This window comes from Amblyomma maculatum, chromosome 1 (assembly GCF_055883805.1).
Source record: "Amblyomma maculatum isolate TAMU_Amacu chromosome 1, ASM5588380v1, whole genome shotgun sequence".
In the NCBI taxonomy this organism is placed as follows: domain Eukaryota; kingdom Metazoa; phylum Arthropoda; class Arachnida; order Ixodida; family Ixodidae; genus Amblyomma; species Amblyomma maculatum.
In genome coordinates, this window is record NC_139344.1 from 383,993,375 (window position 1) to 384,009,878 (window position 16,504).

The 16,504-nt window shown below is 45.0% G+C and overlaps 1 protein-coding gene across 5 annotated transcripts in view; it reads left to right on the top strand.

The window, feature by feature from the left end:
* Positions 1-2,984, top strand: part of LOC146208411 (uncharacterized) — a 76,088-nt gene extending 73,104 nt beyond the window's left edge. For 4 of the 5 annotated variants that reach the window (XM_084593483.1, XM_084593501.1, XM_084593519.1 and 1 more), the window contains 2 exons: positions 1,346-1,628; positions 2,414-2,984. In XM_084593483.1, coding sequence (XP_084449609.1) covers positions 1,346-1,628; positions 2,414-2,598 — 468 coding nt within the window. In that variant the 3' untranslated portion in view covers positions 2,599-2,984. Of the gene's footprint in view, positions 1-1,345; positions 1,641-2,413 lie in introns of all 5 variants that reach the window. The other variant, XM_084593492.1, reaches the window with a different exon arrangement.
* The last annotated feature ends 13,520 nt before the right edge of the window (positions 2,985-16,504 follow it).

The following is a 16,504-nucleotide window of genomic DNA, read 5'->3' on the forward strand; positions in this document are numbered from 1 at the left end:
TTCTTTTTGAGGATAGGAAGGCACAGCGCCTTCAACACCGCCTTTTCATTCCGCGAAGACGTTTACATTCTTTTTTAAGTTGGTTTCTTGGAAAAGGCATGAGCAGTACCTCGTTTTTCGCTGGATGCCTACAGTTTTCAGAGGCGCATAAGTCGTCTTTTCGAATCCCCATCACTAACTAGCCTCCAGCTTGGCGAGATTTGTGCTAAATGGAATGTATGACACCACCATATGCGCTTAACAAGGTACGATTGCGTTAGAATTTTCGTTAAGAATCACATGCGCTTTTTGTTTTGCTAATTTGGGTTACGGTGATTGAGACGGCGACGGCTTTTTGACCAAGCGAGTTGTACACGCTTCGCGTAATAGCGCACGAAATTCCAGTCCCGTATTAGGGGGATGAAGCTCTGTTCTACATGAGATATTACGGAAATATATTTTGGAAAGCATGCCACGATATCATTGGTTGAGTGGATAAAATAATTACCTGCAATGTGAATAATGCCAACGAGATTTAAGTATTCCACATAGTATACACGACAATCTTAAGCGGCAGTCAGCTTGTAGGAAGACGCGACAAGTCGCTTTGTTCCTTAAGGCAGTGAAACTGTTGACCCCTAAACCTCCAAAACATTTATTTCTCCAAATTAAGCAATAGACGCATGTAGATCCTTTCTGGTGCCCGTTAGAGGTAACGTTTAGTGACAGCCAGGTCATCATATTGCATATTTTGAGACCAATTTACTGGGCCTCTCAGTATGCAGACTTCCTAAAGCCGAAGGTAGAACACTTGGTAATGTTCATATTACAGAACAAACTAACCGACCTCCTGGTCAACTCTTCTATCTCTCATCATAACTGATGCACTTCAGTTCAGTTCAGTGCCCTTTCCTCTTCTCTCTTTTGTGTACAAGTAACAAGCTGGACTCTATTCACTTATCAGATTTCTACATTAAGCGTAGAGCTTATGCACAGCTCTAAAAACCACGTATGCACAATTGCAACGTCGAGCGGTGTAACCTCATTCGCAGGAAGCACTGTTACGAATATTCAGAAAAAGCAATGACGGACAGCTGGCTTCAGTGTGTCGTCCCTTGCGATGGTTTTTTTAATCTGAATTCTATCGAAGCTTTAAATTGGGTGATAGGCCAGCCAATACTTAGTAGAACCAATCGTGACTCATTGGTCGCAAAGCTGTTGCCTTCTCGTCATTAGTCTCCGTATCGCTACTGTCGAGCATAAGGAAAGTCATTCATGCAGGCATACCTACGTCTTCTTACTTCCACTGCAAGCTGTCCACTGCACCCGCGCATGCTGGATGTGTGTGACGTGCGCTCGTTTGCAGGTTGCATTGTTGATGAGCGTCGCCCTGGTGATCGTGTGGGCTCAAGACGGCGGTGACTTCGATGGCGGGAGCTTCGGAGGCTTCGACGGAGGCGACGGCGGTGGCTTTGGCGGAGGATTTGGAGGCGGCGACGACGGTGGCAGTTTCGTGGGCGGAGGCGGTGACGGAGGCTTCGATGGTGGTTTTGATGGCACGGCCGTGCAACCCGTGTATGCAGCGGCGCCCGCGTCCATCACGGGCCCGGCAGTGGTGCTGACCAGGAGGAGGCGATCTCCCGCCTCCGGTGTGTAAAGCTGTAAGAACGACCGACATATACCTGATCCTTTCTTTATTGTCACTGGCACTGTGTTCGTTAATTGCGTGAAAAGTTTAGGAGCAGAGTGCTTGAAAAAAATCTGCGCGCAGACTAAAATCAAACGCCGGCTGATCGTGGCACGACCACAAGGCCATCAATCAATCAATCAATCAATCAATCAACCAATCAACCAATCAATCAATCAATCAATCAATCAATCAATCAATCAATCAATCAATCAATCAATCAATCAATCAATCTTTATTTCAGTTATTGCACATGATGGCCCTTGGCGGCCAAACGATGAAAGAGATACAGGTCGCTTTTATTCTTAACGCTATATTATTTACTCATCATGATGCGAGCGAGATTAGGTGCCCTCGCTACCGTAGAGCACCATTAGATGTGCAGATCTGGAAATTTAGAAGGATAGGGACCCACGTAATCATCCAGGCTATCACGTTGTACCGGCTAATGTAAATTATCTGGCTGGTCTCCGTGATGGATCACTGCCGACCGAGTAGTAGCATTTTGATGCACTCCGAACAATATCGGGTGGTTGAAAATACAAAGAGCTTCACACTGGCGTACCTCACATGCCGCCGATTTGAGGCCATAAATTAATTAATAAAATGAAAATAAGTCTATTTATTTTTGTCATCACCGTGAACTCAAGGAAGCCATTAAACCCGTTATCGTATTTCGGGCCACATAACCATCCTCCTGTACGTACGTAGTCTGGAGGTTTCAGTGTCGCTCTCTGTTCGTTGCAGATCCTGTGCTAGCGCCCGTGGTGGCTGAGTCTCATCGGCGGGTCAGAAGGGGCGGCTACGGCGTGGTGGGTCCCGTGCACACGTACGTCAAGACAGACTACGACGGCAACTTCAAGTGGGGAGTTAGGCACCACGTCGGCAAATCCTATGGCGGAGGCCACGGTGGAGGCTACGGACACTATTGAGTAGCCACGAACCCCATCTTTTATCGAAAAACCTCGTCCGTGCCACGTCCCACCGCTTTTTAACGATTATAGTTCCCCGTAACCTCACATGCTTCGCCCAACTCTTCACTGTAATCTATTTCATTTCGTAGAAGACCAGGAAGTGAAATTTTAGGTAACCAACATACAAAAAACTCCCGTATCTACCTACTAGGTTAGATCTAAGATAGCTTCCCTAGCGATGAAAAGAGCGCATGCAGTTCCACTGTCAAACCTCCTTTGGTTTTGGTTTCGGGCCGGTCTCCTTCAGTGAAACAAGCCATGGTTTACGCAGCTCCATGCAGATACGTTCACGTTGAAAGCGTCTATGCAACTGTAGCCTTTGCTGGGTGAATATTGCTTGACTTTGTGACAGTTTTCATTAAAATTGTTTGAAAAAAAAAAAAACTTGCATGAGTGATATTTTCTTATGCGGAAGACCGCATGCAGCAATAGCTCAAATATATCAGTAACCATCACTGATGCTTTTGTTGTGACCTCAGCATTATGACGATGACGCATTGAGAGAAACATGTCCACGCACACTATGCCGGACGACGATGAAATTATCGTTTTTTTTTAGAGATGTGACAGCTCGATAAGAAAGGGTGGGGGGGGGGGGGGGGGGGAGGTTCGGCTATATATGTTGTAGCTGTCATTAAGCATCAATGCTGCTCAACCCTCCTTGTTCAACAACGTCAACATGAACGTCGTCTTTAGAGCATTTGTTATGGAAATACTTGGGGACTACTGTATGCCTCGGTAAGAAAGTTACATACACCGGTACTCCTTAATAATAACTGTCTGCGTACACGTATAGTGATGTCGGTGTCCAACATAATGTTTAACACTCCACGAATCCTCCACTCCATGAACAGGCAACGCGGGGCAACGTGGTAAATCGCCTTGGCCTTGGAGACGTCAGCAGGCACACTTAGTTTGAGCTATCGGACCAAGCTGGAGGTATGTGCTCTATCAAGTCAACCTGTGCTTGAGCACGGCGCAAAAGGCCGCACGCACCTTTAAATACAGTCCTTTGCTTCATGCAAACATGCATAACCGAAAAATATGGTAGAAGTAAATTCTACAGTTTTAAAGCTTTATAAAGCAGAGAGGAGGCGACAGCGAGAGCGGGAGCGCGCTTCACCGTATTAACTAAACTTTGCATGTGTTACATGGCCAAATTAAGATTTAATATCCTCTGCAGCATCCACTGTGCAGACTCATACAAGTGTAATTTACTACTATCGCCACAGAAGCGAACTTTGTATAGCAAAAATTCAGCCCAAGCGCCGCATTTTGTCTCTCGACATCCGCTCACGAGCAATGCTGTGTCGTGTGATAATAAGCACGATTTATCTGGTAAGAAGAGTTGGCCTTCACTGCATAAGAGCACTTTGGCGAAGCTTTCTTTCTGGGAGGCTTGTACACGCAGCGAGCCATTCCCATAGCCCTCGATATATGTTTCTTACCGTTTGTTTAATTCCGGGTGTATTTGAGGTAGTGTCGCAGTAGTCAATACATGCATCACTGAATGAATTATATCTCAGAGTTGACCTTAAGGATTTCATGCGGGCGATAGGACTTTTGCATTCTTCAACTATGATAGGAGGGAGCGTGGATGAGGGCTGGAACCCCGTCTTCTTGACTGTGAAATGGGTGTGTTCCATTCAGGGTCATTTCGCTTGACGCCGCTGTTCTGTTGAAGCAAGGAAATCAATCAGTCAATCAATTAAATTTAGAACTCATTACTGGCACTCTAGCGTGAAATGCATTCACTGGCGGTGGGTGCTTGACCACGTAACGAGCCTTGATTAGCGTACTGTCGCGGAAAAACAGACGCAAAATTTAACCGCCCACTATCGCAGCGGGCATGCGCATATCGTCTTGAATGCGACCGCGCATGGAAAGATCACCTTGAGTGCTATTCATCTAACTCCTTCATTTATTGCTGACCCGCGCCTGCATTAAATCGCGGAAAAACAAGCCCGCACACGCCTGCACGTTTTGGAGTGGTCGTTGAAAACTCGGTGGATCCGTGTAAGGTGTGTCTCGTATTTCACCCTGTTTCACTTCGGTTGCAGCATACGCTGATGATAAAAAACAAACACTACTCCGTTAATATCGAGTGTCGGATTTATTGTAGCAGTCCTTTGGATGACATACCTGAAACTACATAGTATCCATGCAAATATACCGAATGGTGATTATAGGAACACAGTTTCTTGCTGAATTCATGCACGTCCTGACTATTGACGTTGCTATTTCTTTTACGAAAGCGTGCTTAAAGCGTACGATTCTAAACAGCCGTAGAAACGCTCAGGCCGTGCTTCAGAAACACCGATGCTCAGTTAGTACTTTAACCATGCACTTTCCTTCAAGAAATGTCGATTAGCGGACAATATCTTCCGGCCCATGTAAAACTTAGTCACACTTGCGTCTTCCCGTCTGCGCAATTGTTCGTACAAAAGGACTCCTGTTACTTAAATTAGAACATTGATAGACATAGGTGTTTGTTAATGGATGACTTGAAAGTTCCAGCTCCTGAGTGCCGTCATTGCACTAACCTCGGGTCGAGGATAAACACGCGCATCCGCGCAAACGCAGATCTCGTTTGCTTTTCCGCAACTGTGCATGTTCGCGAAAACCTCATCTCGTTCGAGCTTCACTATTTACCGTTGCAAAGCAGCCAGGGGAATCGCTTCTTGACTACTTTTCAGCATCTTCAGCATGGTGTTTGAATTTATATAATTTAAAGCCTGTACACAAACCAGTAACATGCTTTGCTCACTGTTAATTGACCGCTCAAGATCCGTTCACTCATGAAACCAAGGAATAACATCAGAAGTGAAAGCAGCCTCTATTTCACTTTTACCTGCACAGAGTTCACGTGTATTAGACAGATCTGTAGCTGAAAATAATAAAACGAGGTATATGTCTCGAAATAAAGACTTCTAGGAACTTTTATATTATTGAGAGAATTCCCGGTTATATAAAGAAAGACGTTTTGTAATTTTTTAACCTCGCAGTGCAGATTTTGTCATTATGAACCGCGTAATTAATTTCAATTATTCATAATACTCTGGTGGTCTTTCCCGTGGGCCGCTACATATATTGCCCTTAGGGTTTTTGTGTACAATACGTGGGCCTACTTGAGCTCGTTTGCTGTTTATAAATATAATATGACATAAAAGAGGGTGTTATAACACGAACAGTTTGTAATATTGACGTAGGCAGGTTTCCCTTTTCCCTCTTTACCGAATGTTTGGGGAGGGGAGAGGGAAAGGGGCGTTACCTTACTCATTCGACTACACAACAAAATGGGCAATACTGTGCCCGACAGAATCTAAGAGTGAGTTCCTTAGAAGACGAAAACACTCACATATCAGTACGAGGCTTTCATAGAAAAACGCTTGTTGAAATTTCTGAGTTAAAGAAAAAAGAAAGCGTTTCGTGTTAATTCGCCTCTCCAAAGCATTGCGCGTAACCGAATTGTTAAGCATAGGAGAGGACTATGGCAAACAATTGCCACCCTGCCGTTTAAATTTAACTCCACATTCGCGTGAACCTCTAATCGAAGGTTTTCTTTTGCCCCCTAGAGAGGCAATGCTAGCGAAGAACATGCGGAGGAGGAAAATAAATAATCAAGAAAAAAAATAGGAAATAAAGTGGGGTTCGCGCGAACGAGGACGGTGCGAGGGATATGAACGAAAACAAAACACCAGGAAACCATAAGCTGGCGCACATCCGTGTGACAGCAGTTTGTTGACGGACGTGAAATGCCGGCGACTTCCTTTTCGTTTTCTTTTTATTTTCTGAGTCACTTTTCTCGCGCTCGAAGAGTCCGCAACCAAGTATATACTTCTATTGTTATGCTTCACCCAGAACGGCAGTATGTGCGCTCTTTTTCTGTGACACCTAGTTACCTTTCCGACGCTCCACTGGAGCTGCATACCATTTTTTCCCAGTTAAAAGCCTCGAGGAGATCTACGTCTGTCAGAAGCATCATAAACCACGTGCTGATAAGCGCAAGCGTGCAGCCGCGCGGCTACAGAAAATAGTCTTAATGATACGGCTTCCCACTGATCTCCCAACACGGCCACGGGCGGAAGGGACAAGCATACTACAGGATGCCTCTAGAACGTGGTAACAACTCAGGGATCATTAAAATCTAAGGCTCTCTTTGGCGGGGCAGGGCAGACGTCATCGCATTCCATGGCTAGGCCTCTTCCAAGATCCTATGTAATAATATTCTTCGCTATTAGTAACAGAAGCCAATATACTCGAACATCAGGACTTTTCGAACACACCTAATAAGTTCTCGTAAACATGCCATTAGCGCCGGATGTTTCTTTTTTTAAAAACACTTCCTACTTATCTTCAGGGAGCATTTTGAGAAAGTAATGGTTTCTGAATCTAGTGCTGTGAGCGAGGTGCGCGACTCGACCCACAGCACTACCCGAAACACACTTGTTTTCAGGCGGTACAAACTTAGAGTTAATCTCCTTGGTCCCTTGCATCTCTAAAGTGAAACGCTTGATAAATGGCTCCTTGATTTCACCCTCAGTAGAAAGAAAAAATGTTTTGTCTCGTAGCACTCCTTAACCAGCACTTCTGTTTTGTCATTTAAACTTATCATCAATTCGAAGGACAACTAAATATTTTTGTCTAGTGCAGTGACAAGGGGGCTATCTTGTGATACCCGCATAGAGGCCTGGAACAAAAGTACAAACTCTGCAGGTTTTAAATAAAGGACGGGTTTCATTCAATACAACCTACAGTATATAAGGCACAGCCGACGGCGAAGTCCCATTCATTGCCATTTCGCGGTTACTTCTTCCGGCAGTGGAAATAGGGTGCATTTTTTTTCTTCGTAACGCCGTGAAGGACGGTTGTGATGTGGCGCCCACATCTGTCAGCGCAGCGCCTCACTTCGAGATTAAGGAAACGGGCCACAGTTGTATATACCTCTGCGTTGATGGCATACCATCGAACTCAGGGGCTCAGCACCCCACCTGGTTCTAACTGTTCCTTGTCGGGATGTAGCACAGCTCAGCGTCGGGCTTCACAAAAACCATGAGCGTCTGGTGCGAAGCGGAAAACTGGGCTCGGTTTCTCCGGTTTCCTCTCGGGCTTCCGGAACGTTGATCCACGTCGAGACGGAAAAAAGACGCCCTGCGCGGCTAATGTATGCCGGCCGCGCAACCGCTCCGGACGAGGAAAAGAAAGGAAAAGAGAAACAGGTAGAACATCTTGTGAATACGAACGTCATACTGCGTTTATGAGTGGTGGTGGTTCGCACTCCCCTGGGTTTTGTAGGGCCAGTGCACGTGAGACAATTAGGAGGAGCAAGTCTGAGACTGTGCCCAAGGATGTGGGATCGAATGCGGGCCGCGGCGGCCGCTTTTCCATGAAGGCGGAAAGGAGGGCGCCCATGTGCTGTGCGATGTCAGTGCGCGCTAAAGAACCTCGGATGGTCAAATTTTCCGGAGTCCTCCACTACGGCGTCTCTCATGGCCTAAGTCGATTTGGGAGTTTAAACCCCATAAACCAAGCCGTAGACCATACATTTAGAAACCTATATTTTAACAGAAGGAAGCAAAAAACGAGGCCGTCTATATATGGCTCTGAGATGTGGAAGTTTTCACGAAACAAATATTTGGGCCCTGAAAACTAACATACTCTTTATTTCTTCCTGTTTGCATTTCCTGGCCGGTGCTGACATAATGAAGACAGGTGTATATTTCATATATCGCTTCCATTTTCCCTAGTTATTGTAATTTGTGGGGGTGACCATTTTCACTGGTCTAGCTGCTTTGACATACCCGGCTTTCCCCCGCTTGTGATACATATGAAATATATCTGGCGGACAGAAGGGCAGCGGCGTTTTAAAAGCATGCATCTTCAGATGTGGTCCTTAGTCGTGACCTTCTTTCTGCGTGATAATGAAAAAATACACGAATCAGAAAATATATCTCAAGCAAATGATTCCTAAAGGAGAAGTCACTAATTGTTCATGAATATCATGGTTTAACGCAGACCTAAAGCATTTTCTAAACGAGAAAAAAAGAAAGTATTGTTTCGTCGTTTAGACGAAGTGAGACTACGGAAGGATGAATATCCCACACTGCCTGTATAAACAGAGTTTCATACGTCAAGGAAACATTGTTTAGAGCAACACGATCCACTCTTCTTTTAATTTACATAATAACCCCATGAAAGTATGGAAATGTCCGTGAAAACAGTTTCAATAAAACTCGTATGTACGTGTGCGTGCATGTGTGTGTGTGTGTGTGTGTGTGTGTGTGTGTGTGTGTGTGTGTGTGTGTGTGTGTGTGTGTGTGTGTGTGTGTGTGTGTGTGTGTGTGTGTGTGTGTGTGTGTGTGTGTGTGTGTGTGTGTGTGTGTGTGTGTGTGTGTGTGTGTGTGTGTGTGTGTGTGTGTGTGTGCGCGTGCGCGCGTGCGTTTTGACAATGGCGGTATTGTTCGTAGCGATGACTGCTGCGATGTTCTTTTCGCATGCTTTTCGCATACTGTTCTTCCAACAACCGCTCGGTCGAAGCCTCATCTTTAATTCTGTAGAATGTACTGTACCCGGTCCGTGTTGTGCTAAAAGATTGACTGAAAATCTGAAAAGTGTCCTCATATGCCGGATTGGATATATCGTGAAATTCAATTTATTGTAAAACGCAGTTGAATACTGATCCTTACTCTTGCCGTATCATTTTGCAATCTTGGTTACGTACTGCCGAACGACTGGAGGATAGCGACTGTGGTTCCGTTGCATACGTATCGGGTAACATTCATCACTACAGGTCGGTGCCTTTAACACATGCTTCTTGTTAGCCTCTCGAACAGGCATTCTATTCCGATTTTACCTGGTTCCTCAAATACAGCTTCTTTACTGACTGTCAGAGCGATTTTAGGAACCTCTCGAGAAAAATTGCAACTCTCGTTTTTTAATTAATAATATTTTCCGACCTGTCTCTAGTAAACTAGTTGCTAATTGCTATTTTATTAACTCCGCTAAATCTTTCGATAGCTTTTCATGCTATTTAAACCTGTTTGTTCACAAAGTCTTAACGTATAGCTAACACGCTTGGCAGGATTGAATATTTCTTAATGTATCTGTGAATGGCTATATGAGTCTGTGGTAGTTTCAGTAGCCTCCTATGTGCCACAAGGCTGTGTTTCAGAACCACTGTGGTTACTTGTTTCTTTTAGCTGTTTTTCCGTTGCGTTGTTTATCGTACTGTTTTATATCGGTAATTTCTGCCATTACACTTCAATGCTATCTGGACAAAATTTCATTATCAGTTGACTATACCGTCAGTTGTCTAAAATTACTTGAACAACATATACCAACATTCGCTGCCCTTCTTACCTGGCCAAGCCTTTTCATCCCACTACCGTTCCAACGTTCTCGGAACAAAACCCGTATATAAACCCCCGCCAATGATGAACGCTTTGCTCTCATGAAGACAAGTTCTCTTGTCGAAATCTTGGCTAGCGAACTGAGGCTTCCTTTCAACCCTTTGCTCATTTCGCTCTGTATTATATAGCTGGCTGGCTTGGAGTGATTGACGAGAATTGATTTAGCGCGATGCTACGTTGAAAATGCTAACTGCGCACTAGGTTAGCATCACTGAAATTTTTCATCTCCTCAAACTCCCCAAAAATGTTAACTTAATAAATCTCATGCTAGATTCATGCATACACGATTCGGGATCTTCGTAGCGGTATAATATACCGGGATCGGATCTATCCAAAACTATACAGAAAAGGTCGCTTGTAGTTTTGGAGTTGCAGTTTTTCTTGCGATATGTTCGATTTTGTACACGCTCCTGGTATGGCATTACTGAATGCGGTATGAAGTAAAAAAAAAAAAAACATTCTTATGAGGTGATAAATCGCGTAATGGGCATCATAAATTGTTACTTAGTGATGGTCTTAGTGGTGCTTCTCAGTAGTTGCTAATTAGTAAGACCAATTAGTAACACGAATTAGTGATACTAAATAGTGCCTTAGGAAGGCGGCATAGTAATGCTCATTGGTTGTCTTAATTTGAACTAAATGTTGCCGTCCTGTAAAGTGTGGCTGCTGTCTAGACTGCGGTTTGGGTCATTCGCATTAGGCATCTAAACTATTGCATACAGAAAAGAGTCCTGAGTGGTGTAGAGGTATACCTCACCTGCCTTGCGACCCAATGGGCAGCAGTTTGATTCCAGTTGACCACCTTCTTCTTTCGCCAGATGAATTTCGTCATGTTTTTTGGCCGTGATTACAAACCTGTAGATGGCGTCACTATACTGCAGATCCTTCTGACAGAGTATACTTGCCGACTTGGCCATGCCACGTGGCCTTGTGCAGTAGAGAGATGACCGCTCGGCCATATCACCTGCTAACTGCTACCTGCCTTTGCGCCTGCCAACTTGGCTAAGATATTCTGATTTGTCGAGATGATGATGACTTCACAAGATCACGCGGCATTCTCGAGCGTTCCTTGGTCAACGGGGTGCGTAGCGTCACGAGACAATGTGATCTCTGTCAATAAATCAAATATTTTCGTGACAGACATAGGAGGCCATCCACAGTTCCCGAAATGTGGACTTCAAGGTGTCACATATACAAAAAAAATAAAAAATAAATTCAGCTCAAGATTCTCCTAAAGAGTAGATGTGATAACTTGCATCCGTCTGCTTTCTCCACTGTTTCAGCTACAAACTACGAAACAATGACTCAGCACACGTTTTTGTTTTATGTTTATTACTTTATAATTTTATCTTAAATTTATATTTTTAGGTCTTTATTTTCGTTATTACCTTTAGTTATATATAATAGCTAATCAATTGTGGCTTTAGCATTAACCACCAATCATTCATCACAGTTCCCATTTATTACCTAGCACTTATCGATCAACTACGGGGCGCAATTGTTTTCTGCACATTCTGAACACTTCAAACAACTTCCGATAACACCCAGTGCAAAGCTGGGGTATACGGCAACGGCTTTGCTACAGAACGACCTGTATACTCTTCGAGTAATGAACTGTGCTACTATTCTGATTGCCCAAGTGTTCTCCATCTCGTGTTGTACTGATCATACGTAATTTTATTCATTTTATGACACGCAAATAATGGTCGAGAACAGCTTGCGGCCTGCATTGCTGCCGTATCACCGATATCGCTTATAAAATGTGACACCTCTGCCCAACAGAGGAGACAAAATTACCCTTTTTTGAGGTAAGCACTTAACATAATCGCCGCTTGCACAAACGTTTCTAGAATATAACAGATAGATAAACTTTACGGAGAAAATGTTTTGTGTTTCCATATATTAACGTTCTCATTGGTATATTTTGTGTGCTGTCACTCTTGGAACATATTTTCAAGGGCATTTATGCACTGGTTAACAATTCACACTGCCTAGTTTTGTGAGTGGTTCTTTTTATTGCTGGACTATGACTGGATGACTGGACTAACTAACCATCTTCCGTCTAGTTCCTTAAATGAAATGAAATTTTAGTTTCGTGCATATTTAAGAAGCCTCTTGTATCAGGTTGGTTTGTGGGGTTTAGCGTCCCAAAGCGACTCAGGCTATGAGAGACGCCGTAGTGGAGGCTCCGGAAATTTCGACCATCTGGAGTTTTTTACCGTACACTGACATAGCACAGCACACGAACGCCTTGCTTTTCGCCTGCACCGAAAAGCGGCCGCCGAGGCCGGGATTCGATCCCGCGCCCTTGGCAACAGTAGTCGCGCGTCTTAACCACTGCGCCACCCCGGCGGGTGGGCGTTACGGCATAAATGTTTATAAAAATGATTATATAATCATTTACTGCATAAATGATTATAAAACGATAATTAAACCATAAATGCGAATTTGTTATTTGTGGGGAGTTTTTTTCTAAAAAGGCCGTGGTAGCTTTTGAAACACAAGCAAATGTTTTTTTTTTGTTGTTGCAAACCGTAAGATAAAAAAAAAAAGAAAATTCGCTGATTTTAAATGTATTAAAAAGAAAATGCGTCCTATTTTGCACCCGCAGCTCGTTGGGTGTTGTCCCAAAAGAGGTTGTTTTAGGCCTGTGTGCAGCACTTATAAATAAATGCGGCAGATCACTTGACGTTATGTTTTCAGAATACACGTGAAGAAATGGTCACGTCAGCTTCATCATCAACATAATCATCGGCCTGACTATACCCACTGCAGGACGAAGGCCTTTACCATGTTCCACCAATTGACCGGTCCTGTGCTAGTTGCCTCCACTTCACGCCTGCGACATTCTTAACCTCATCCAGCCACCTAACTTTTTGCCGCCCCCTGCTACGCTTTCCTTCCCTTGGAATCCAGTTTGTTACCCTCAGCGACCATCGGTTATCCTCTCTTCGCACTACATGTCCTGCCCACTTCCATTTCTTCTTCTTAATTTCCACTAGAATGTCGGTAACTTGAGTTATTTCTCTGACCCACTCAGCACGCTTTCTATCTCTTAATGTTACCCCTACCATTTTTCGTTCCATAGCCCTCTGGGTTGTCCTCAACTTAAGTAGAACTCTCTTGGTTAGCCTCCACGTTTCAGCCCCATAGGTGAGTACAGGCAAGATGCAACTGTTGTATACTTTCCTCTTGAGCGATACCGGTAAGCTGCTAGTCATAATCTGCGAGCGCTTGCCAAATGCGCTCCATCCCAATCGTATTCTTCTTGTTATTTCCGTTTCATGGTCCGGATCTGCTGTTACTACCTGTCCTAAGTAGACATATTCGCCTACTACTTCCAGTGCTTCGCTACCTAACGTAAACTGATGTTCCTTCCCCAGCCTGTTGAACATTACCTTAGTCTTCTGCAGATTGATTTTCAAGCCTACCTTTCTACTCTTCCTGTCTAGGTCATGGATTATTATTTGCAGTTAATTCCCTGAATTACTTAGCAAGGCAATGTGATCAAAAAATCGTGAATTACGGAGGTGTTCTCCTCTACCCTTATCCCTAGCTACTCCCATGCCCCGTCAGCTTACTTTCGTTGAAATCAATTAGAGCTATAATAGTTACCTACCGATGCTACCTTCCCACAGCAATTAACCGTGTCTTCTTTTGTTTTTACGCAAGGCTTGACAGAAAAACCATTGTCGTAACTAAAATTGAGCAAAAACAATGTAGGAGACAATACGCACGTGATTTGGTACGAAAATTGTGACTTCAATACTTCAGTTGCCGATCTTTAGCTCGTATAGCGTTTTTGGGGATTACATTCATCTCAATTTGACAATATATTGACATTCCCGTGAAATATTGCTATTGTGCTGTACCATTTACAGCGACTCCTTGCAATACACCCAGAGACAGGCCGACAGCGCAAAGGATTGGAGTGAAAGTTTTTGCACAAGTTATTTGTCGGAGTTATAGAAGAAAAGAGACACACGACAGAAAACAACTGAGCACAAGGTCTTTTGTTGGTTCGTCATAAAACCAGCTGAAAAAACGCGTCTTGTTTGATTCGGGTTTCTCGGTGGCATTTGTTTTTTCGGCTGATTTAAAGAGAAAAAAAACATTTGCTCAGTCGGGACTCTGCAACCTTGCTGAAGTTTAAGTGTTGTGTTGGGCCAAACAGAGGTGCCAGAGAGTCCATTGTGAGTGCATGGTTTGCCACGACCTAGCACAGGACAAGCACATGTGCCTGCCCTGCTCCGCCCAGATTGACCAGACACGTGTACGCATACCCAATGCTTGCTAGCCTGTCTTGCGTAGCGTCTGTGTTTTCCATCCGGTGACTCTGTATAGAATGCAACCACTCTCTAAACACAGAACCGGTGCATGTATACCCTCCATCACTGGGCGACCATGCGCACTCCGCACGCATCGCTCGGGCACGGACCGGTGCCCAACACCAAACAACTCCCGCGCCCCGCTGCGGCCGGACCACGAGGGCAGAGTGAGCGAGATCTATATGGCAAGCGACAGCTTGACTGAGACATCCACGCGCAGCGGGAATTCCTGCCCGAACGTGACTAGCTCGCGAGTGCTGTGTGCGTACCTGGCCCGTGAGCATTGTGTACGGAAGAGACGGTCGCGGAAACGAGCCGCCGAGACGTGTGGCGCCGCCGAGAGAGCGTGGAAATCGGCGGAGCGTGGCTGATTGTCTGTGCCCACATGGGCGTCGTCGCTGCCGCAGGAGGAAGCACGCGAGTCACGGGTACCTGTGACGCTGCGCTTTGCTACTACGACGCTCAGGCTTCTGAGAAGAGAGAGAGTACAAGACACCGTGTTCTCTGTATTGCAGCCCGCACCTGTCCAAAGCCCATATTGCGCGGTATCGTATCGCACTGTGTTGTACTGCATTTCATTGATTTGTGGTTGTAGGACACCAGGTCCTACAACCCGGTCCTGGAGTAATTTGGGAGAGGCCTTCGGCTGTAGTTAGTATAATCCGACTGATGATGATGATGGCGATGATGTAGGTGTATTTTTATCCCCAAGGAATGGAGAAGGCTCATGGTAGGCGACAGTGTGCATGCCGTAAAGCTGTCGCTGCCAATGATATGCGGGCGAAAGACACAGCCATTTCTTTCTTTCTTTTTTTTTCTTTTTAAGAACACCGGGCTCGGAAACGCCTGCCTTTGGCAATTTTCTTCGAGGCATTTTAATCCTTGGGGTTGTTGCAACGTTATTCGGCGAAGAATGAGGAATTTCACCAAAGACACTCAGCCCTCAGTTACGAGCCTGTGCAGTGTCCACGGAATGCAATCTTAACATTCTGTTTACTTCCAGTCAAGTATTAAAAGCTATTGTTCAAGCAACACTAGCTAAACCTGCCCTGTTGGACACTGCTTTTCTTTCAGGCAAGCCTCTAGCGATGATTATGATACTTATGCAGATGATGATGAAATAATTTGGTGCAGATATTTCTCTAAAATAACTCAAATGACGAATTTTTACTTTACACTCTTGTCTTAACCAGCCGTCGATGAAATTTAAGTGAAATTAGCCGCTTACATTTTATCTTTCATTAATAGCGATAAGGCTGCGATGGAACCTTACAGATGACAAGTTGAAAATCGTAGGTGCCTTCCTTCCCTTATTTGGTGGGCTCAAAATACGGAAACTGTTTATAAAAGTCTCACGTTGTGAAGAAACCGCTGGGAATCATTTGAATGTTCCCTGTGGAATAGACTAAAAAAGAAACAAAAAAAAAAAACCATCCAAATATTTTGATATTTTATCACTCGCAGTGCGCGCGTTATATCCCAGAAAATGTGGCAGGCACGGATTCATAGCGCTTCGCCCGTATATAGTGCGGTGCCGGTACTGCGAAGTTGCTCGCTGCCGGACCTCCTCCCGCGGAAGGAAGGCGGGCGTAACCGGGGCGAAGTACGCCCGGGGACACGGGCTCACTGCGCGCGCTCGACGAGAAACGGCTTCCAGAAAGCACTTTCCGGATATAACGGTTCCTCCTACAATACGTACCGGGCTGAAATGCGAGAGAAGGAAAGAGCCCTTATGCGCCCAAGTGCGCGCGAAGCCTTTATCGCCGGCTGCCATCTCCTCTGAAAAACTCCGAGCCGTTATGCGGCTTTGGTGCATAGCCGCCGCACGCGCCGAGTGCACGAAGTGCACCTCCGGTGTCGCTACGAGCTTTCCCCTTGTTACCCCTTTCCGCCGCATACGATCATCAGCTACTCAAAGGTTATCGCCGAAGCATCTGGCCAACTAGAACCACGAGGCATCTGCCTTTTCTTTACTATTATGTCCTCCTTAAGAGGCCGACAACGGAAAGCATCATCGAAACGTTGTGACGGTGATTTCAAACAGGCTTGCATATTCCTCCGCCGACCTCAGCTACAAAGCTTCCGGCAGCCGAGGAACTCGTCATGTATCTTACTCTCTTGTTTTTT